This window comes from Alexandromys fortis, unplaced genomic scaffold (assembly GCF_014885135.2).
Source record: "Alexandromys fortis isolate MF-2015 unplaced genomic scaffold, M_Fortis_MF-2015_v1.1 scaffold_81, whole genome shotgun sequence".
In the NCBI taxonomy this organism is placed as follows: Eukaryota; Metazoa; Chordata; class Mammalia; order Rodentia; family Cricetidae; genus Alexandromys; species Alexandromys fortis.
This window is the reverse complement of record NW_026067960.1, coordinates 3,907,913-3,929,729: the sequence shown is the minus strand read 5'-3', so window position 1 is coordinate 3,929,729 and position 21,817 is coordinate 3,907,913. Positions and strand designations below refer to the sequence as shown.

The 21,817-nt window shown below is 50.5% G+C and overlaps 1 protein-coding gene across 1 annotated transcript; it reads right to left on the bottom strand.

The window, feature by feature from the left end:
• Nucleotides 1-6,087: 6,087 nt before the first annotated feature.
• Nucleotides 6,088-20,163, bottom strand: Rae1 (ribonucleic acid export 1). The gene is made up of 12 exons (XM_050152912.1): nucleotides 20,047-20,163; nucleotides 18,469-18,563; nucleotides 17,756-17,860; nucleotides 15,742-15,834; nucleotides 14,037-14,123; nucleotides 13,159-13,245; nucleotides 12,987-13,058; nucleotides 11,878-11,985; nucleotides 9,215-9,321; nucleotides 9,063-9,138; nucleotides 8,286-8,480; nucleotides 6,088-6,500 (listed from the first exon to the last, which is right to left on the bottom strand). The coding sequence occupies exons 2-12, from the start codon at nucleotides 18,556-18,558 to the stop codon at nucleotides 6,414-6,416; spliced, it is 1,107 nt and encodes a 368-aa protein (XP_050008869.1). The 5' UTR covers nucleotides 18,559-18,563; nucleotides 20,047-20,163; the 3' UTR covers nucleotides 6,088-6,413.
• Nucleotides 20,164-21,817: the final 1,654 nt, after the last annotated feature.

The following is a 21,817-nucleotide window of genomic DNA, read 5'->3' as shown; positions in this document are numbered from 1 at the left end:
AGGGGAGGAAGGAGGGCTAAGAGTTCAAGGCCACCCTTTGTAGTAAGTTTGAGATCAGCTGGGTTAAATGAGACTATCTCAAAAAAAAAAAAAAGTAAATGTAAGGTAGTGTATTTTGCCGTATATACAGGCAAAATTCGCATCATAGATACTTTTGGAGACCTGGGGTGTCCGGCACTTTATGCTGGGCCTTCAAGAGAAGCATACCCCTGGGACCCTCGGGCTTCTGTGGAAACTAGGGCTAATTCACAATGACTGTATCTTTAACAGCCTAATAGAGGCTAAAAACCCCAGGCCACGGCGGGAGAACAGAGGCGGCTGGGTTTCTTTATCACCAGCTTGGGGACTCTGGGGCCACCCCTTAGCCAGAAAACAAGCAGCGAGCACAGCAAGTCATGTGTGGAAAGGGGGCCAAGGCTGGGACAAGACGCCAGCCTGCAGAACTCTTCTGGCCCAGCTCAAATGCAAACGTGGGGCCCCTTGTTGAAGAGACGTAAATCTCACACTCGTTTTTAATGCTCAGGAGGTGGAGTTGAGAGGATTACAGGCTCATCCCCTGCTACACGGAAGGCCAGAAGCCAGCCTGTGAGACATAAACTCGTATCTAAAAAAGAAATCAGGAATTTCAGTCCAGAAGCAGGCTGGATGCCTTAGCGGCTGGGCCACGAAGCAGCCCTCATCCAGCGTCCCCCAAGTCCTCATCTCTGGCTCCATCACAGTGGAACCTGAGGACCTGCAACTTTTAGTGGGGTTACAACTGGCCCAGCCCATGGTCAAGGGGGACAGAGAGTCAGATAGCCTCCTGGTAAGCTCAGCCCACCCGGGGCTTGCACAGTTGGCTCCTTGCCTGTGAAGCCAGGCGCCTTCACACAGAGCAGACCCTCTCCCCGCCCCCCAATGCCTGAGAGCCTGCTGGGGTTACCTCCTCGCAGCCTTCTTCCCACCTTTGCCCTCCTGGCTTCACATCTCCTTTGCTGTTCGGGTTGTTTTCCCCAAACACTAACCAGCCTGGCCTCCTCCCGGTCTAAGGGTCTTCTGACGCTGCTGAGTGAGCTCCCTGACAGCAGGGCTCTTGCGGGTTTCCCTCAAACTGTAGGGCTTGGCAAGGGAAGCCGAGACTGCCTTGGGCAATGTCTGTTGAGCGAACCCTTGGTGGGTTGTAAAGAGGGCTCCTGACCAAAAGACCCCTTAAGAAGCTTCTTTTGAAAACCAGTTAAAGTATGTTCTTGGCATCCCTTGAGGGCGGAGACTGTCTGGCCCCGAAGTCTTAGCCACCTGGGTGCCTTCCTGGGGTCTCAGTTCCCCCTGGGTGGCACACTGCTGCTGGTGGCCAGGACGGTTGGCTTCAGGGCTTGCCGCCTACAAGTCCCAGCGCCGCCCCTGCCACCGACCAGCCCCGCCCCTCCGCTTCCCGAGGGCCCGCCCCAAGAAGCGCTGGGCGGACACTGTAGGCACGTGCAGCTGCCTGGGCAGGAGGAGGGGGAGGGGATCACAGAACGTGCGAGAGCACCGCGCGGGCGTGACCCTCAGGAGCTGCCTGAGCCTCCTAGTCTGAAACTCTGGCTGTCGGAGGACGGTCCCTGCACCCAACTCCTCCTGGCTCTTTGGATTTCTGAATCATCTGCCGTTGCACCTGTTCAGGGGCTCCACGTCTCACCGTCTGCTGCGCGTCGATTTGCCTTGCTCTGAGTACGTGTGCCCTAACGGCTGCGACTCTGGGCTGGGGATGCCATTCGCCACTCTCTCACCCTCGAAGCAGGCAGCTGCAGCGAGTGAATGGTTTTGCATAGTAGGCATCTCCCTTAGACACAGTTGCCCAGGCGGGCACTGAGTGGCGTACAAAGGCAGGAAGGACCTAGCGCGGGCAGTGACATCACGTGGGGAGTAGGGAACAGTGGAGTCCAAAGGCCCAGACGTGACAGCTGCAGCTACTGTTAATTAATGAATCCTCCCCTTCCGCTGCCTCTCACACAGGGTCTCATAATGCAGCCCAGGCCAACCTCTAACTTTTTTTTTGTTTTGTTTTGTTTTTGTTTTTCGAGACAGGGTTTCTTTGTGGCTTTGGAGCCTGTCCTGGCACTAGCTCTGTAGACCAGGCTGGTCTCGAACTCACAGAGATCCGCCTGCCTCTGCCTCCCGAGTGCTGGGATTAAAGGCGTGCGCCACCATCGTCCGGCATCCAACCTATAACTTTTATCCTCCTGCCTCAGCCTTCCAAGTCCTGGAATTACAAGCATTGGATGGCCATGCTTGACTCAGGGGTATGTTTTGAGGGCTGGCAATGGCCTTATGCATCACCAATCATGAAGTTCATTTGACCTTTGTGGTGCCTGCTAAGGCCCTCACTGGGGATTCCCCTAGATTAGGTGACTTAAAGAAGCAGCCATTCATGGGCACTTCACCGTTATCCATAAGCCTGATCCTCAGCTGGAGTGAACTGAGGCTTCTGAGCCAAGCCAATTCCAAGACCCCATGTCACTATAACCACCCCCAAATCTTATTCAGAAGAGGCCCTGGTCCCCTGCTCTGTGGGCTGAAAAGGTGGGATCGTCCCAGTGTTGACATGGTCCAGGACTACACAGCCAGACTAGGCAGAGTCAGGATTAGGACTCAGGAGCAGGGGAACTTCCCCCTGACACCTCATCCTCTGGGCTGGGGTGAGGTGCTGTTGGCCATAACCCAGCTAGTCTGTAACCTAGCTAATCAACCATCAGTTGATTAAAGTTTATCTAAACCGGTGTCTGTGGATGGGCCAGCAAGCACCTGAGAAGCTCAGAGTTGAGCAGGCTTCAGGCTTGGGCTGCCCCATTACCCAGCTGGCAAGGCCAGTTGTCAGCCTTGGTGGTGTAGACACAGACAGGCTGCCTGGCTGGCCCTGAGAAGGACACGGGGTGGGACTGGGGCTGGTCAGTCCTCAGTAACCCTCCTGCCAGCAGGGATAATTATAACTCTCACACGGTCAGCAGCTCCGGAGGCGGAGCCCCTGGCACAAGCCTGAAACCGACATCAGATCTTAGGACCCTGTGATGCTGTCACCGCTGGCTCCTGCGTGGTGGAGAATCCCCAGTCTCAGTGGGGGAAATACTGCCCCAGGAGCCAGCAAAGGCTAGCAAGGTGCCAGAGATCTAGCGAGGGGTCCAAGTGACCAGCGACCACACTACAAGGACGCAAGAGGCAGCATCTTGGAGCTAGTCAGTTTTCTGAAGACCTTTCTGGACCGAGGGCTCAGTACGGAGACTCAGGGAGGTAAAGGTGCTTGTGCTAAAAGCCTAGAGACCTGGGTTCAATCCCCAGGACCCATATAAAGATGGAAGGAAAGAACTGCCCCCCCCCCCCCGAAGTTGTTCTCTGACCTGTGCACACACACACGCATACACGCACACAGAGGCATGAAAGCACACTCTACTGCCACCACCACCACCAAACAACAAAACAAAACAAACAAACAATGCACTCACTGCAGCAGAGACAGCTGGATGTGAACCTCTGCTGCTCTTCAGGCTGGACAGGGCATCAGACACGACAGCAGGGAATACGGAAACCTGTTGTGAAACCCGTTTAACTCTGGAGCCCTGGGTGACTGATAGATAACACCTTAGCCCACAATCGTTCCCCCCTCCCACTAAGACAGGAGAGTGTGGAAGAAAGCAGTTGCTTTTCCACCCGCCTTGTCCTCATCTGAGCTAGGGAGTCCCAGTGGAAGTCTGTGGGGCCTCTGTGCAGCTTTCCTCTTCCTGACGGATGAGATCAAGTACTAGGCAATACTAGACATTGGCAACCATTTCTTCTTTTTTTTCATACATTTTTGTTCAGGCGGGATTTCGTGTAGCCCAGGCTATCCTCAACTTTGCTATGTAGCCAAGGATGACCTTAACTCACCCATCCTCTTACTGACTACTAGGATTGCAGGAATGCACCGCCATGCTTGATTTATGGGGTGTTGGGGAACAAGCCCTGGGCTCTCTGCACAAAGGGTAAACATTCTGTCAACTGAACTATTCGTCAGTCCAACCTTAGCATCTTTCTGTCCTGAGCATGTGTGAGCTGTCTGGAAGACATCTTGTGAGCGTGAGGCAGAGTCAGAGAGATTCACAATACTACTGACAGAACTAAACACAGGATGTGTGGGGATGCCTGGAGAGGTCCTTTATAGTCACAGCCTGCTAGGGGATGGGAGTGTACCTGGGGCACCCGAGGTGGAGGCCAGGGCACCCAGGGAGGCCTGGCTCCTGCTCTTCTCCCCACAACTCTTCGGCTGCTATGGTACATGGGATCATCCAGGACTTTGATCTCAGCCCCGTTTCTTGTACACTCAAGCCTTGAATGACTGGTTGGTTTTTATTTATTTTTTTTTAAGACAGGGTTTCTCTGTGTTGTCTTAGAACTTCCTCTGTTGACTAGGCTGGCCTCAAACTCAGAGATCCACCAGCCTCTGCCTCCTGAGTGCTGTGATTAAAGGTACAGACCACCACAACCCAGCTTTTATTTTTTTCTTGCGTAGGGCGCAAAGGTGTCTTTTGCACTGGGCTTGGGAGGTAGGCGTGAAGGTGCACAAGTGTGTGCCCTGAGTGATCAGGCTCCCTGCAGGCAGGTGGAAAAGGTAACATAGGTTCCTGAGGATTCGAGTTAGAATAGCCCTAGCTGCACACCACCTGCCCCAACTTCAGCTAAACGGAGCAGCCAGAGTCCTGGGGTAAAGTAGCAAACTAGCACCTAGCAGAGGATGCCTGGGAGGTTCAGAGCTTGGACCTTCAGAAAGAGGCGGAGCCTAACCCCATCTGCCCTCTCATCTCAGGCAGGAACAGGGCACCCCTTCTGTTGGCCTGTTTCTGGGCAGGGATGGGTCATGCTTGCTCCCAGAAAGCTCCCAACTTGTTCTCAACTGCACAGAAGCACCAATCCACTAAAGCACATTCTGTCAAGTAGTGTCCCCTCCTTGGTCCTCCTAGGCCTTGGAGCCCATGGCCATCTGCAGAGACTGGACGACTTTTCTGAGTCATAGCTTAAAGACAAACAAAATGCCTGTTTGCAAAGGAAACAATCATATTAAAAATACAGCTGTGACCCAGCCTGGTCTACAAGAGCTAGCTCCAGGACAGGCACCTATCTCAAAAAACAAAACTATAGATAGATAGATAGATAGATAGATAGATAGATAGATAGATAGATAGATCACAGGCAGATCTCTGAGTTCAACGCCAGCTTGGTCACTAGAGTGAGTTCCAGGAGAGTCATGGCTACATAGAGAAACCCTGTTTTAAAAAACAAAACCAAATTAAATTGAGCCGTTATATTAACCTCACATTAATATTTCGGGTTCATATTCCTATTTCACATTAATATGAATGTTAACTTCACTTCACAATGTGTGATGTAGGCATGTATGTTTTCACACTGGAGCATTATAATGGGGCCAACTGGAGGCTGCACAGTGCTGCAGTGTAGAGGTTCAGTCACCAAGTCCAGCTGTTGGTGACAGCTACACAGGGGCTTCCAAGGCACAGGTGCGGCTCAGAGTAATACGCACACCATGATCCTGGGTCACTGGGCTCTGGCTGGGGAAGGCAAGGCCCTTCTCCCACCACGTCCATGGGCCTGTGTGCAAGAAGTTCCTGTGGCTGTTATTGCCAGTCGTCACACCCAGGGACTTAAAGCATTACCCTTTATCCCCCCGCCATCCTGGAGCCAAGGGTCTCCGTGAAAAAGGCTGTGGCACCTCCAAAGCCCTCGTTCCTCGGCCAGCCAGTGCCATCCTGGTGCTTCCCACAGGCTCCAGACCAATGTTCTCTTCTGGTTTCATGGCTTCTCATGGCCTCTGTTGGCTTTCTGATCTGATCCACTGTCTCCCGTTTTTGTGGGATAAAAGAGAGCTATGGAACCCCCCCCCATGCTGGGAAAGGTGACTGCTCTCCCAGAACACAGCACCTTCCCTCAGCAGCACTGAAGCAGGGATGGTGCGGCTCACACAGCTTTACAGGGGCCAACAAAAAAAGTTGAAACAAACTTGGAAGCCAGCACTGATGCCTGATGGGATGGCTATTTCCTTAGGATCAGGGAAAGGGGAGAGGGAAGAAGGGAATCAGTAAGTCATCTTCAAAATATTTTATTATAAAACACAGTACAGGGCTCATCAACAATTCACACCCGACAATGTCAAATACACGCCGCTAGACGACACAAAGTCCAACAAATGGGGCTGCAGCGAGAACCTCAGTTCCCTTAGAGTTATGGGGTACTGCAGCAGAGAGCGGAATGGAGAGAAGGCAAGCCGCCAGATGCTGGGCTGACCGCTAAACAAGAACATCAGTCCTCCATGGTGGAGAGCCACAGCCAGGATAGCTGGGCCCGAGCTCGAGCAGAGATGTGTTGTGGACAGCAAACTCCAAGAGCCCCAGCTTCAAGCCACTACTTCTCTACTTCTTGTTCCGTGGCTTTAGTTCTTCAGCCGCATTACGCAGGAAAATGTAATTTTTCTTTTGAGGATTATAAAACTCATGTCCCTAAAGAAGGAAAAAAATCCCAAATGACCTTAGTATTAAAGGCAACAAGGTATTAAACAAGTATTAGAGCAGAACCCACACCGAGCCCTGCTCTGAGAAGGCAGAGTTGAGTGAGAACAGAGACATCAACAGTCTATGCTATACAAAACCTCTACCCTCCGAAGTCAGAGAGCCAGGGCCTGGCTGCCAGTGTCCTGCTAAGGGTGGCCTTTTCCTACAGTCTTCTGGGTACTGGCCCTTTACTCTATGACTTCACTGCTCAGGACTCCAGGCTCAGCATTAGCCCTGACCAGAGGGTCCACAGAGGGCCAAACTCACCCAAGATACTCTGTGGAAGAGGATCTATTCCACAGAGGGGACAGCTCCCAGAAGAGCAGAGGTCCAGGGGCATCAGTGGGTAGAGGCAAAGGCCCTCTCTGCACCTCGCTTATGTAGACCAGGCTGGTCTGGAGCTCAGTAGCGCTCGCCTGCATCTGCCACCCCAGTGCTGGGATTAAGGTACTCGGCTGTGGCTTCCATCTTTTAAGCACTCAGAGTAAGCTTTCTCATCTTCCGGGTTACTGTCTAAGTCTCTGAGGCTCATGTTAGAATGCAGGCCTTCCTTACTTTTCCAAACAAGACTTTTCTTTGGTGGCGCTGGGGACTAAACCAGGGCCTAGCCACAATGCCAAGCAAGCACCGGCTACTGAGCTATACACACAGCCTGCTTCACGTTTGTGATCCTTTGCCTCAGCCTCCCAAGTGATATATCTGTAGTGTGGGCAGAGGGGTTGTTGTTGTTGTTTGTGTGTGTGGCCATGCACATTTGAACATAAATATGTTCACCACATGCCCTCAGTGGGCAGGAAAGGGCAGCAGATGCCCTAGAAGTAGAGCTGCAATTATTAGCTGCCATGAAGGTGCTTTCCTGGCACCTTTTAGCCTGGGAACATGCTAAAGAGAAATGGGGAGCCAGGAGGCAGTAGCTGTGCAGACTGGGGCCTCAGGATTGCAACACCTATAGAACCCCAAGGCTGCCCCTAACTGGAGGAAGAAGACTGGCAAGGTGGCAGGAACAGCCTCTGAAGGAGGCCTTAAACAGCTGTGGGAAACAGAGCTAAAGGAGGGAGCAAACAGAGAGGAGGCTTCCAGAGCTGACCCGAGACTGAGTCCATCGCAGTGTTCCAGCTGCACATGGGAAGGGGATGGGTGCTTAGAGGGTGTTGAGCAGGTTCTCCAAGGCTGGGAGAGAACAGTGTAGAGAAATGGAGCAGGAACTTGTATAGGGCAGGAAGGAAGCAACAAAAGTTGAAACAGATGGGACCCCATCAGAAGCAAGGGTGAGAGGTAAAGCCACCAAAGAGCAGAGAAATGGCAACCATGGAGAATGAACTGGAGGCATGTCCTCCAACAGACACTCTACAGGGAGGTCTGAGTTACGGCTCCAAGTCCACACACTCCACTGTCTGCAATGCCTCAAGATGCAGCCAGAACCCTGCCAGCTCCTTACTCTCCCTGGGCAAACCAACCGATGCCACCAGAGCAACACTTCAGTGACCGCCCCCACCTCCCCAGCATGCCCATGTTTTGGGTCCAAGAACAGAGAGGAGCTCATGATGGATCTCCCTAGCAAAACAATTCCCATTGTGCAAAGACTGGACTGAAGATGACACTAAACCCCACACTGGGAGTCAGGCTGCTAGTGTCCCGCCCACACCACCCCCATTCAAGGGCATACAAGTCCCGAGAGGAATCTACAATTCAAATTCAGGTCTTTGGCCCCAGAACTGGCTTGGAAGTTCTCACCTTGGACCAGTCATAGCTGGAAGCATAGGCAAATATATTTCCGTTGTGATTGAAGCAGCAAGCTGCTATGGGCTGATCTAACTGTTCCGAAGTCTTTAGTTTGGTCCTGGCATCTTTGTCCCAGAAGCTGAACCTGCCATCAGACCCCACAGTAGCAAGGGTGCCATGAACAGGATGGAAGGCAATTCCATTCACCTGCAAAGGTTGATAAGCACAGTGAGAAGCAGAAGCAGGTTGCTGCCTGCCAAAACCAAACACATGGGCGCATAGCACTCCTTAGCCAGGCTGCCCATGGCAACTGGCAGCTCATAACTAAACCTGTCTCAGGAGCTCCCCAGATAGGAACTCACATTTGTACCCACTGGCCACACGAAGCAGCAACATAGGAAAACGTGTGTGATTTCTTTTAGCAAACAAATTTCTTGAACAACCATGCAGAATGAAGTGGAGGCATGTCCTCCAACAGACACTCTACAGGGAGGTCTGAATTATGGCTCCAAGTCCACACACTCCACTGTCTAAATGCTAAAATTCTACTAGGTGTAGAAACTGTCTGTGAATACCCACAAAGCAGAAAATACCAATGCCCCTGTGCACAAGCTCTTATCCCAAGCACATCTAGAAGAGAGCCAGTCAACAGGTTTGTAAAGGAACACTGACGTCTGCAAACACAAACACAGGCTCTTCTATGACTTCTGGTCCCAGTGCACTTGGAGAGCCAGCTCCAAGCCTGGTTCCAGGGGTTTCCCCTCATGATGAAGTACTGCTGGAACGTACTGCGTAGATGTCTTGAGGAGCTGAAGTGTTGGTGCCGTTGGATCGATGGCATTTGAAGGTGAAGTTATCTTTGGCCCTAAAAAACAAAGGACATCTCAGCTTCCTTTCAGAACCAGTTGGAAAGAGCATGCCAGGCAGTGAGTGTCACTTACGGATTCGGAGGGTTGATGTAGTGAATGGCAACTCTGCCCTCAATACTTCCCAGAGCAAAACCTGTCGGCTTGTTCTGTTTGTCTTTAAAAATAGCCACACACCGATGCTATGGTTAAAATAAAAGGGGAAGGACCATTAACACCATGTAAGTAAAGATTAGTTAATATGAACATACATGTTATACATTTTTAGGTTTTAGAAGAACCAAAACCATGACTAATACGAAAGTATTTTTGTCTCCCCAGAAAGTGCTCCTCTCTAGCCTTCCTCCCAGCTCCAGGATCATCTGTGCACAACTGCAGCTGCCCTACTCAGCACAGCCCTCCAAGCCCACAGTCCCAGCACTACTGGGCTGCACTCAGAGCACGTCTCACTTTAATCAGCAGGCACCCTCAGGTCAGACACCCAATGTCTGTCCTGTTTCCCTACCCAGGAAGCAGTGCAACAGTGAGCCCTCTTACAAGGAACCCCGGACAGGTACACAGACCAAGCCAGTATTTTGGTTATCACAAGTATGGGGACTCAGCTAGGCTCTGTTGTCCTGTATTGGCTTACTATAGTTACTAGAGCAGCCCCCAAGTCCATCCACTGTGCAGTGACAAGCTTACTTCTTTTTAGGGGCAAATACCCACTCACTTGGCTATCACAAGACTACTATACTAGAATGAGCATCTCTTCAACATCTTTGTTTTTTTGAGATAGGGTTTCTCTGTATAGCCTTGATCATCCTGGAACTGGCTCTGTAGACCAGGCTGGCCGTGAACTCAGAGATCCACCTGCCTCTGCCTCCTGAGTGCTGGCATTAAAGGCATGCGCCACCACCACTTGGACTGAAATCCTTCTTAGAAGCTCACAGTATTTCTACTTGGCTGTGTCCTAGAGCCTCAGGCACTTCAGGCCACTGCCATGGGGCAAGAGCTTTCACCACAACATCACCAACACTTGCTATCTATCTTAGTTAATTTGTAATTCTTGTGGGCATACACGTACACACACACACACACACACACACGCAGTATATGTATACAGGCACGTGAGTAAACGCACAGAAACCAGAGGAGGGTGTCAAGTGCCCCCTCACTTTCTGTATGTTAGGCAGTCTTTCTGGCCCCCATCTCCGGCTCCCTCAGCACTGAGGTTACAGCATACATTAGCCCAGGCCCATCTTGCTACATGAGTGCTGGGATCTGAATTCAGGTCTTCAGTATTGTGCTGCAACTGTTCTCGACCACGGCACCATTTCTTCCTTTCTTTTTTTTCCAGGGGTGAGGGGTGATGGGTGGGGTTTGAGACAGGATTTCTGTGTGTAACATTCTTGGCTGTCTAGATACTTGCTTTGTAGATCAGGCTGGCCTTGAACTCAGAGACCCCCCCCCCTCAACCTCTGCCTCCTGACTGCTAGGATTAAAGGAGTGCACCACCACCACCTGTCTCCACGGCACGATTTCTTAAGGCCCTGCCTTCTGACTCCCTGAAAACAATGCCCCCCACCCCCGTATCAAGTGCTGTCTCAGGGCTCTCCTGGGATAAGTAGAAATAATGACTGCCTTCTCACACACCTGCTGGCCAGGTCGTTTTCTTTGGAGAAGTTTTTAATTGGGTCATTAGTTTTGCCACAAGTTCTTTATACCCTTTAAAATGCACTTAGCAATACAGGCTCCTCACTAGTCCCTGTTCCCTGTAGGCTTTTTGTTGCTGGTAACTTCCTTCCTATGCAGAAGCTGGTCTGATGTCCCACTGGTTATTTATTTCTTGCCTAAGTTTTTTTGTGTCACATCCAAGCAAGCACTGTAAAGATCAGTGGGAAAAGTATTACGTAACTGCTAGGGATTGTACGAAGAGCGAGAAAAGAACTGGGGAAGCCTGGTGGCTGAGAAGGAAAAGGAACAAAAGGTGACTGAGGAGTGACCTCGAGTATGAGGGGCGAAGTGTTTTGGACGTAACGCTATCAGTGCCCATGGAAACTCTTGATGGCGATGCCACAGGGACTTACACCAAATGCTTTCAGTGAAGCCATAGGCACAGGGCTTAGTGGAAAATGGGAGAAGATGGGAGGTATGGGGAGGAAGCCTCTGAACCGTGAAAGGAAAGGATCATAGACGGTTCTGAAGAGGCAGAGGCCTGCTTCCCAGGATGAAGCAGACTAAGGCACACTTCAGTGAACGCTAGAGAGACGTCTTAGTCCCTGCAAAGGCTGCAGGGCACGAGGGCTTGCCATGGAACCCTCCTCCAGAGAAGCTGGGCAGCACCTAGCAGGGAAGCTGCATGTGCAGGCAGACACTGCAGGAAGAAGGCAAGGATGTTCAGCCCTCTTCTCCTCTTCTCTGAGTGCAAACTGATCCCATTTGCTGAGACACAGGCTGGGAGGAAATCTAGGGCAGGGAAGCAGGAAGGCCTTGCAGTCCTGCAGCTAGGGTAGGGCTGAGCTGAACTAGTCTCTCCAGATGGGCTGGGAGCACTCAGGAGCACTAAGCCACTTGGGGGAATCTGTGGAGGACATGGAAGTCTGGATGGTAAGTGCTTATGTACACGCAACGTTTCTTCCTCTGAACATATTGACAAGCTTGTCAAATCAGGCACTGTATAACTATGTCCCACACATGAGCAACATCTTGCATGCAGCAGGTGCTAACTGTATGATTCTCAATGGTCTCTGGCCCACCTGGTGTTTCAGTGGCGACTCTATCCTCCTGAACTCAGAAGGCTGATTCTCTAACTGGTAGACAATCAGGCCTCTCTCTGCAGTGGCCACCACGGCCATCGGGTATATCTAGGGACAAAAAGAGATACACACTTGACATGAAGACAACATTTCAGTCCACAAAATCCTAATGGTTCACAAAGTTTAATAATCCAGTGGCTTCCATGTGTTTGTGAAGACACAGAAACACACCCTGCAAGCACAACAGTCACACATGTTTGTTTTACTCTGGGTGATGGGGATACTTTGGGTTTTGCTACACAGCACAGGCTGGTATCTTGGACCCCATCCTCTACTGGCGCATCCTGAGCACTATAGTTCAGGCCTTTGTTACCTTGTCCTTTAGAGTTTTTAGACTATAAAATGTGGACACAAACAGTATTCTGAGGCCCCAGTGAGAATGAGTGGTCATCTCCACCCCTTCATATGGTAATGGGCTGTACTTCAGCATTTTCCTTCCGTCTTTGAGTACCAGGTGTTTCTTTTTAAGACAGGGTCTCACTATGTGGGCCTTGCTAGCCTGAACCTCCAGCTGTAGATCAGACTGGCCTAGAACCCACAGTTATTATCTTGCCTCTGCCTTGAGAACTGGGATTACAATCACGGACAAACATGCCCAGTTATGTATGTTTCTACACACAGTCTGCGAACATCAGTCCACACTGAGCACTTCTGAGGATGGATCTCCTCACTGTGGAATGACCTGGGTAGCTATTAACAAAATTCTGAGACTTAAAGAAAAGACACAGAGAAAGCACTCAGAGATCAGAACTACACACAGGTCCTCCAATTCTACTACCATCATGCCCTGCTGTTTCCCCACACGACGGAGGACAGGAGGCTAGAGCTCAAACAAATCACTAGCAGTACAGGGCTTTTATCTCCAGCCCAAAAGAGAATAAAACGAAAACGTCCAAACCTCAGCACTCAGTACTGCAGGACAAAGGCAGCCCCAAACGTCTACTAGCAATCTGCTGAAGTTGGAGGGTTTAATCACCGACAAAAGGCAGGAGGCCACAGAGAGGTGCACTTGCTCAGCTGTGGGAAAGGAAGTGAGATGCTTCACTTACCACATCTGCACAGTAACAGCGTTCAGGGAGTTGCAAGACCATCATAGGATTTGATGACCGGGTATCCCAAAACTGAAAGCAAAGAAGGGAACGGTAAGAGACTGCTGAGGATGGCGTCCGTAGAGACCAACACCACCTTCATGGTGCACAACCCGTCAGCCACACAGCATACCTTCAGGGTCTTATCCCAGCTTCCTGTCATCACACAGCTGTAGTTCGGGGCTTTGATCCAATGTATGGTCTTAACAGGAGCATCGTGCTTTTGAAAGACAAAACCAGGGAGACCCTTGAACAACCAGTGTCAACAGCTCTAGTTGTGGAACTTCAAAGGAACTAACTTAATCAAAATACTGGGTTATAGTCAACAGTAACAACAAAGGGCATGTCATTGCTTTCCCATGACCCAAGGCCTCGCACCCATATTCTGTCCTAACGCAAGCTTACCCTTCACGCATAATTAATGGTGACAGTAAGGCCCGTCCTAGGAAGCTATTCAGAAATATCTAGTGGGAAATGCTCCTATGCTGCTGGTTTCTTTACTAAGATTCATCGATTAGGAGGCTACGCCTTCAGTTCAGATGCGACGAAAACCATGCCAGAAGTCCTCCCTGTCCTTCAACTAGAGTGTCCTCTGGGGTCCCTTCTCTACTGAGTGTCCTCTGGCGGTCCCTTATCTACTTCTCAGTTTTCACACTGAGACCCAGCCTGCTGCCCTTCAGCTGACAGATGCTCCACAGGTACATGGGTGTCCTCCTAACCACGACGACACTGGCTGGCACATGTCAGGCACTCAACCGACACTGATGAATGACAGGCGAACAATGATGGGCAAGTCACAAACGGGCGCTGGAATGCTACACTTGCCTTTTTACAGATTTACCATCACTGACTCATGTGTCCATGGGAAACTCGTGGCAAAGTGCTCTGTGAAATGCCAGTACAAATGAGGGTGCTTACAAACACGCTATGTGTGTGCTACTAAGTTCTCGGGTGCCACTACACCAAACTGTTCAGTGCTGTCTCCCGAGTCCACCCACAAAGGCTTCTCACCTGTGCTATCTGAATGGCCTGGTTGCTGTTCAGGTCCCACATCTTGGCTGTTTTATCACATGATGCTGTGAATACTTTGCTCCCATCCTAAAATAAAACAGAGGCAGTCTGCTCGCTGAACAAAAGTTAAGTATCCACAACACCCAAGAGCTGGGTCACATGTTTGCTCTGCATTGTATTATCCAATGACTTAAGGGCTAGCACACAGCGAGCTAGTCTTTTAAGAAACACACACAACTAGAAACTGACTAAGAGATCACGCAGAAGCAATCAAGTAGTGCCTGAAGGTGGTGGCGCACACCTTTAATCCCAGCACTTGGGAGGCAAAGGCAGGTGGATCTCTTGTGAGTTTGAGCCAGCCTGGTCTAAAGAGTGAGTTCCAAGACAGTCAAAGTTGTTACACAGAGAAACCCTGTCTTGAAAAAACAAACAAACAAACAAACAAAAAGAATCCAAATGGCTTTGAAAGCTACAAAATGAAAACTAAGTGTTGGCTGGCAACATACTCAATGGATAAAGGTCACTGCTGAGACTGACTGGTCACCAAGACCCGCACAGTGGGAAGGGCACCACCACTACCACCACCACACACACACACACAAATACACTACAAATATGAACAAAAGCAAAACCAGCTTAAGCTCACTGCATATCTAGAGACTCAAAGCTTCAAGAAACGACACAATCAAGTCCTCTCCCCTGCCACAGCAAACCTGACCAGAACATTTGAGCAGAAGGATTTCTTTTACTTCAGAGGCTCTCAGCAGCGGAGGCACAACACCTGGGGTCCTCACTGGTCACACCTCAGGGCATCCCCAGGTGATCTACAGGGATCTAGCTCTGCCTCTACAGCTCACATTTGCTATCTAAACCCCGTGTCCAAAAGATCCCACAGCCTTCAAAATAATGCAGACACATAGTAATGCAGGCAAAACACACATAGCCACAAATTAAAACTAAGAACCTGTGTAGGTCACTTCACATTCAAGCCATAACACACATTGATGATGATGATGATGATGATAATAATAATAATAATGATGATGATGACAGCTGGATGATGGTGGTGGGGCACTCTTTTAATCCCAGCACTATGCAGAGGCAGAGGATGGTGGATCCTGGGTTCGATGCCATCCTGGTCTACGGAAATACTCTGTCTCCCAAAAAAAAAAAAAAAAAAAAAAGCCTTAGAACCTCAGGCTGGGCCCACCTGTCAGAGAGGTCTTCCAGCATGCACATGCCCAGAAGAGAAAAAGTGCTCCCTCCTTAGGACAGGCTCTGATCCTTGAGTGCTACCACAGCTCACTGCCTACTAAATTCAAAAGCTTTGGAAACCAAGACACTTCTGGCCTTAAGCATTCTGTTACAAAAGGCTAAATCTTTGCTGAGACATTAGGAGCTCAGAAAGTTGAACACACAGACCTCTGAGTTCTGTGCCAGTCAGGACTACACTGTGAGACCCTGTGGTCTGAGTGAGAATGGCCCCATGGGCTCTCGCATTTCGAGATTCAAGCCATTCTCAGTGTTTCTGCCTCCTACCTGCAGATCAAGATAAGACCCTTTCAGCTGTTCCTGTCGCGCAGCCCTTTGCTCTGCCATCATGGACCCTACTCCTCTACAACCGTAAGTTTAGCTAAACGCTTCCTTTCAGAAGCTGCCTTGGTCATGGTACTCTGTCACAGCAAGAGAAGGAAGCTAGACATACATCACTCCAGCAGACGTCAAGCACTGGACCGGTGTGCATCTGCTGGGCTTTCGGAATGGTCTGCCCGCTGTCTTGCACTTCCCAGCAGCGAACCTGTAGGAACAAGACAGATGAATGAGATCAGGGCAGTTCCTGGTGTCTGATGTGCACCCACCTAGTACAGTTTACTGCAGGCTTCTTCTATCAATCCAGTTATCTGACTTCAAAAGTAAAATGGATAAGCAAGCAGCTTACTTCCTACTGCTGAGCCAGAGACATACAAAGGGTACCGCTCACACCCAACACTGCAGCTAAGCTGCTTGCTCATCAGTCACCCAGGCCTGAAGGAGCGTTCATCTTTCTTCTGTAATGCTTCCTGTATCATTTTCTTGTTAAAGCTATGCATTTTGCAGATTTTCTAACTGTGATGAGAAAATAAATTCCACCAGAGAGAACTAGTTAAGTTCTGTTTGCATTTAGTCTTCTTCAATGCAAATAATCAAATAACCAAAACCAGAAAACCAAGAGGAACACGTAGTTTGACTCAAGGCCTCTGCACTTCTGCAGCTGCAGTCTTCCTCGCCGGGACTCTCACCCTGCCCATCTTTGAACGTACTTCTAACTTGGTTTATTTTTTTATTTTTTTGAGGAAGGGTCTCTCACATAGCCCATGCTGGCTTATACTCACTCTGAAGCTGAGGATGGCCCTGAACTTGTGATCTCCTGTTCCACCTTCCAGGGCTGGGCTAACGGAGGTGCCAACAACCCTGTTTTCTAAGCCTAAGCCTTTAAAGCAGCAGGTGAAATGAGTAAAGCAAGCTTGTCCGCCTTCCGTCCTCCCTGCATCCGCACTGCTGCAGTTCACCTGCAATCTTTCCCCAAACCCTTCTGAAGACAGGGCCTACCTATGTAGCCACGTCTGGTGTCCTATCCAGCAGTGCCAGGTCTTACCTAAGTGAGGCCCTTAAGCTTGGGTTCTCTGCGGTATCGGGAATGGTATCGCAGGGCCTCAGACACCCCAGGTGGGCGCTCTGCTTCTAGAGCTGCAGCCCTGGTCCTGAGGGCACCAAGCTTAGCTGTGCAGATCTGTGTCCCGGTTTCACAGGCATCCACATGAAGCCGTTGTCCTGAAGCACAGACATGAGCGCACAGTCTCTAACTCTGGGGTGTGAAGGGCATTATCAGGAGTCCCTTGAGTTCAGCTACAGAGTCCACAGGACAAGGTCTTAAGTAGACCTGTGAAGAGCTGCTGCGGCTAGCCTGCTACAAGCAGTACTTCAGGCTCCAGTGTCCCTTGTACTACCACCCAAAGATGCTTATTCTTACTAATTAGACTAGTCTGGTACTTCAGGCTCCAGCTGACCCTCGTACTACCATCCAAAGACGCTTACTCTTACTAATCAGATAGGAAAAGGAGTCTACCACAGACATTTCTTGTGATTGCTAGTGTAGCAGGATGGTCCGGGTCACTGTTGTGTGGAGTCTCCCGACACCTATGCCTGTTTCCACCCCGGCTCTCAATTCCCTTCATGCCCTCACTGAGCTTAATGTACTAAGTAGCTAACAACAGTCTATGGAGAATCTGCCGTTATTTAAAGTCTACCAAAAGAACATTTGCCGGATGCCGAGAAAGGTTCTTAACAGACAATATAAAGCCAGGCAGTGGGGATGCACACCTTTAATCCCAGCACTCGGGAGGCAGAGGCAGGCAGATTTCTGGGTCTGAGGCCAGTCTGGTCTACAGAGCAAGTTCTAGGACAGCCAAGGCTACATAGAGAAACCCTGTCTCAAAAACAAAACCAAATAAAACAATAACAGAAAAAAAACTCAAACAAGTAGCATATAGTGCAGTTGATCAGGAAAGGGGCACCTTGCAGCAGTAACTGGCTGTGGTGTTGCCACTCAGAAAGGTGCACAGCTTCTACACCATGTCTCAGAAAGGGCCACACAAAAGCTTTAGCCTCGACTCACAGACAGAATGGAGCTGAAAGGCCTGCTACACTTACTACACGGCAGTTGCCTCAGGGGCACTTACATCATTAGCCCACGATCCGGCAATAAGGAAATTCCCTGGTAAAGTCGGTGGGCTGAAGGACAGACAACCAATGCTGTCATCAGGAGAAGACGTTACTTCGATGTCCTGGGGAGGGAATGTCAGAGTTAAAATGCACACATCATCACCATAAGGTAGCTTCCTTTCTCGCCAATTACCCAACACCTTGAGCTGGTATCTCCTAGCCCCGAGAGCTAGCTGGATCTGACCGTTCCTCACTTTGATCAAAAACTGGAATGACAAACAGGTCAGGGAAAATACTAGAGCTGCTGGCTCAGAAACATGCTAAGTGAAAGGCACAAAGACAGCATCTGCACAGGGGGGGCCCTCGCTGGCCCACCCCCGCCAGCGGCCGAGCCTTCACTTTCCAGCTGTGCAGAAAGAACAGTGCCCATTCTCCAGGACTGCCCCGAGATCCACACTCGTTATGCAGGAGTAGCCGGTGAGACGGCTCCGGGTTAGGTCTACGTCTGCTGCAGTTCTCAGCTGGCCCAGGAAGCTCTGGCTTCTGCGGGTGGACTGGACAGTTAAGGTGAGCTCCAAGTGAGGACAGGACACTAATTCTGCACAGTCCACAGGCGACTGCTAGGCCAGCTAGAGACCCCCCTTCCTTCACCTGACTTCTCTCTGCCTCCCCAGCTGTCAGCAGTACAGAACACATGGCCTGACTCTTTCTGCAAGACCTTTGAGGATACCTTCATTGGGTTGTGATTATCTGTGGTTGTGCTCCCAAACATGCTGGTCCCGCCAGTCCCAAATCCGGAGGCCGATCCAAACAGACTCATGTTGGCTGTAAAACACAAAGTGGATGGTGTTGAGGACAGGCCCTTCTGAGGTAACAGAGCACATGGCAGACGGCTGAGCACTCTCATGCTAAGCCAGGCCTTGCTCTTCAGTAGAGATTTAAACACGCAAGAAGCAGAATGTCTTCTTATAAAAGGAGCCACACTAAATTATGCAGCTGTGGCCAGCGAGATGGCTCAGGCGGTTAACAAGACGTTGGGTACAAGCCTGGAGAAAACTGGAGTCTGAGCCCCAGCATCAGACCACACATGTGGACTGTGGCATGCACGCCCACACGCATAATAAATAAATAATGCAGAAACAGATTGGGGTCAGGCAGGTGAGATGGCACGTGTAATCTCAGCACCTGGCTAGAAGTAGCGTCGGGAGAATCAGGCCATCCCTAACTAACAGCAAGCCTGAAGACAGCCTAGCCTATGAGAGAACCTGTTTAAAGGAAAACATCTGCACGGTCTAGCACATGCTGAATGTGATAAACAGCATCGTTTCCAAGGAAACCATCTGTACACTGTAACTCCTGAAGACTCACATTTACTTACATAACACTTCAAACTGTTACTAACTGGCAAAAACTTACACCCAGAAGTCTACCAAATCAGCCACCTTTCCAAAGGGAAGCTAACACACCATCAATGCCGGTTGCTTTTTAAAACACAGAAAGGGGAAACAGCAAGGAATTTTGGGAACACATTTGAGTTCTGCTGGCTTTGCAATAGACAGCAGGTGAGTGGCAGGGTTGGCACATTCACATCTAAGAAAGCGTCTAGGAGACGACTGCAAACCTGCCCGTGCTTGTAGAGATGGACTGACTCACAGCTTTCCCGCTTGCACAGCTGTGTGTCTCGGCAACGGGAATTAAGTCTTTATTTCCCACCTTTAAACCAGAAACATTAATCCCTGCTTCCTGGAGTTATGAAACCAGAACACCTCAGTCACGGTGCTTGAAATGGCAAGCTCCTCTACTGTACAAGTTACTTTAAGATTCGTTGTATTTTTAAACCATTATGTGGGTGTGTGCACGCGAGTGCAGTGTCCACGGAGGCCAGAAGAGGGCTGTGAGCTGCCCGACCTCCGAAGAACGGCAGAGCCTTCTCTCCGGCCCAGACACCCAGAGGTGTCTGGCTGGGCTTTTTGGAACAAGGTCTCACGCAGCCCGGGCTGGCTGGGAACCCACTGTTAGCTCAGGATGGTCTCGAACTCCGGGCCTCCACCTCCCAAGTGCGCGCCCACGCCCGCCGTGTCGGCTGCGCCCCCCCCCCGTCGGAGCACGCCCCCGGCACACCCGCCACCCGCCGGGTCGCCCTCACCCGCTCCCCACCTCCGCGGCCTGGGCGGCGCACACGCCGCAAGGGTCGGCCGAGGGGGGCGCAGCCGGCCGGCTTCACCTTCCCCACGCGGCCGGCGGGGACCGGGTCGCGACGCGCGACAGTCCAAGGGTTGCGCACGCGGCGGGGCGCGAAGCCACGTACCTGCTCTGACGGGGGTCTGAGGGGCGCGGCCAGCAGACCCCAGATGCCCGAGTCGCCTCAAGCCGGGGGAAACAGCCCCGTTACCACAGAAGCACCGCGCACGCGCCACGAGCCACTTCCGGGACTGCCCGGAAAGAGTCAGAGAACCACGCACCTCGGGGCTCCAGGCGGGTGCGCATGCGCACAAGCCCTTCTGAGGTCAAGAGGAAGTCCTTATGCCAGGAGTTTGTGGGCTGGTGGGAGGGAAGTCAGCCTTGGCAGTTGCCAGGCGACTGGTCGAGAAAGGGAGTTGTTTTCACTTGTGTATTTATTGTTTAAACGTCTCTGATGATCGTGGGACTGCAGAGATGCCTCAGCAGTCAAGAGCAGTGGCCTCTTGCAGAAGACTCAGGTTTTATTCCCAGCATTCATTGGACGGCACACAGTTCCAAGAGAACGCCCTCTTCTGGTCTCTGTGGCCACTGCACACACGACAGGTACACAGAACTATGTGCAGCCAAAATACCCATATACATAAAATAAAAAAATAAAATAAAATAAAAATGAGTTTATCAACTCATGTCCAGGGCTATCTACCTACTTGCCCACTGGGGCATCCCGAAGGGGGAAACGATGAGGAGAACGATGCCTACTCCCTGAGCTGTCTAAGATTTAGTTTTTGTGCATGGATGTTTTGCCTGAATGCATGTGTACAGAGGCTAGAAGAGGGTGTAGGATCCCCTGAAACTGGAGATACAGTTGAGCCACCAAGTGAATGCTGGGAACAAACCAAATGCTCTGAGCCCCCAGGAACTGGTCAGGACTAAGCTGGCCTGAAACACCAGCAAAAGACTTGCTTTATGGAACATTCCATATAGAATGCTAATTAAATGTGTCAGACAAAATGACGACACAATTAGCTGAACTCCAGATTGAGGATTTCAACGAGCCAATCAAGGAAAGGTAGTTTTAGAGACAGAGAAAGGCTGAATGTTAGTAATGAAGAACAAGATGTGATTGGTTGCTACAAAATTACGTTTCTTGTTGGGAAATGACTGGCAGGCCTTCAATCCTAGCACTCAGGTAGAAGCAGACGCAGAGCCAGGCCTCTGTTAGTTCCAGGCTAGTCAGAGCTACATGGTAAGGCTCTGTCTCCAAAACAGTTATTAAAATGTAAGGCAGGAACAGGATCACTGGACAACAGAGTAAAAGCTGACATCCAGGTATATGTTTTAAGGGACTTCAGTGTAACGCAGTCGGAACTGGCCTGTCTAGGAGACTTTGGGTGATTATAGATTTACTTTTTCCCCTCGAAAAGTCAAATAGCAAGTTTCAGTTTGCCTACATGGAATTTTAACATGGGTGGCTAGCGTTTGGTTTGTATGTAGTCTTGTCTGTTCCTGTTGGGGTCTCCTGAGGGAGTTGAGTACAAAGCAGTGGGCTGCTCTAGTTTGTATTTCACCAGGGACTGTCCCAGGACCACTCCAGACACAGGATGTACACGGCAGAGGTGATCCAGATGCGTCTGTCTCTCCAGCCTCCTGCTCTCGAGGATTCATTAACTAAGCACAGTTTACTCTCTATGAGCGCGGATGACAGCTTCCTTCAGGGCGAGGCCTTGCAGTGCGGTGCAATAGTCTGTGGGGTGTGCTGGGTGGTTTATGTCAACCGGACACCAGCTAAGTCCTCTGAGAGGAGGGAACCTCATTGAAGAAAATGCCTCCATGAGCTCAATCAGGCTGTATGCAAGCCTGTAGGGCATTGTTTTAATTAGTGATTGATGGGGGGAAGG

What these genes read in the sequence shown, in the direction of transcription:
- Rae1 (XM_050152912.1), bottom strand. Translation starts at nt 18,558, where the DNA reads ATGAGTCTGTTTGGATCGGCCTCCGGATTTGGGACTGGCGGGACCAGC. An exon ending in CCGGATCGTGGGCTAATGAT is followed by an intron (nt 15,835 to 17,755) that starts GTAAGTGCCCCT and finishes TTGTTCCTACAG; the next exon opens with GTTCGCTGCTGGGAAGTGCA. An exon ending in GCTGGGATAAGACCCTGAAG is followed by an intron (nt 13,059 to 13,158) that starts GTATGCTGTGTG and finishes CTTTGCTTTCAG; the next exon opens with TTTTGGGATACCCGGTCATC.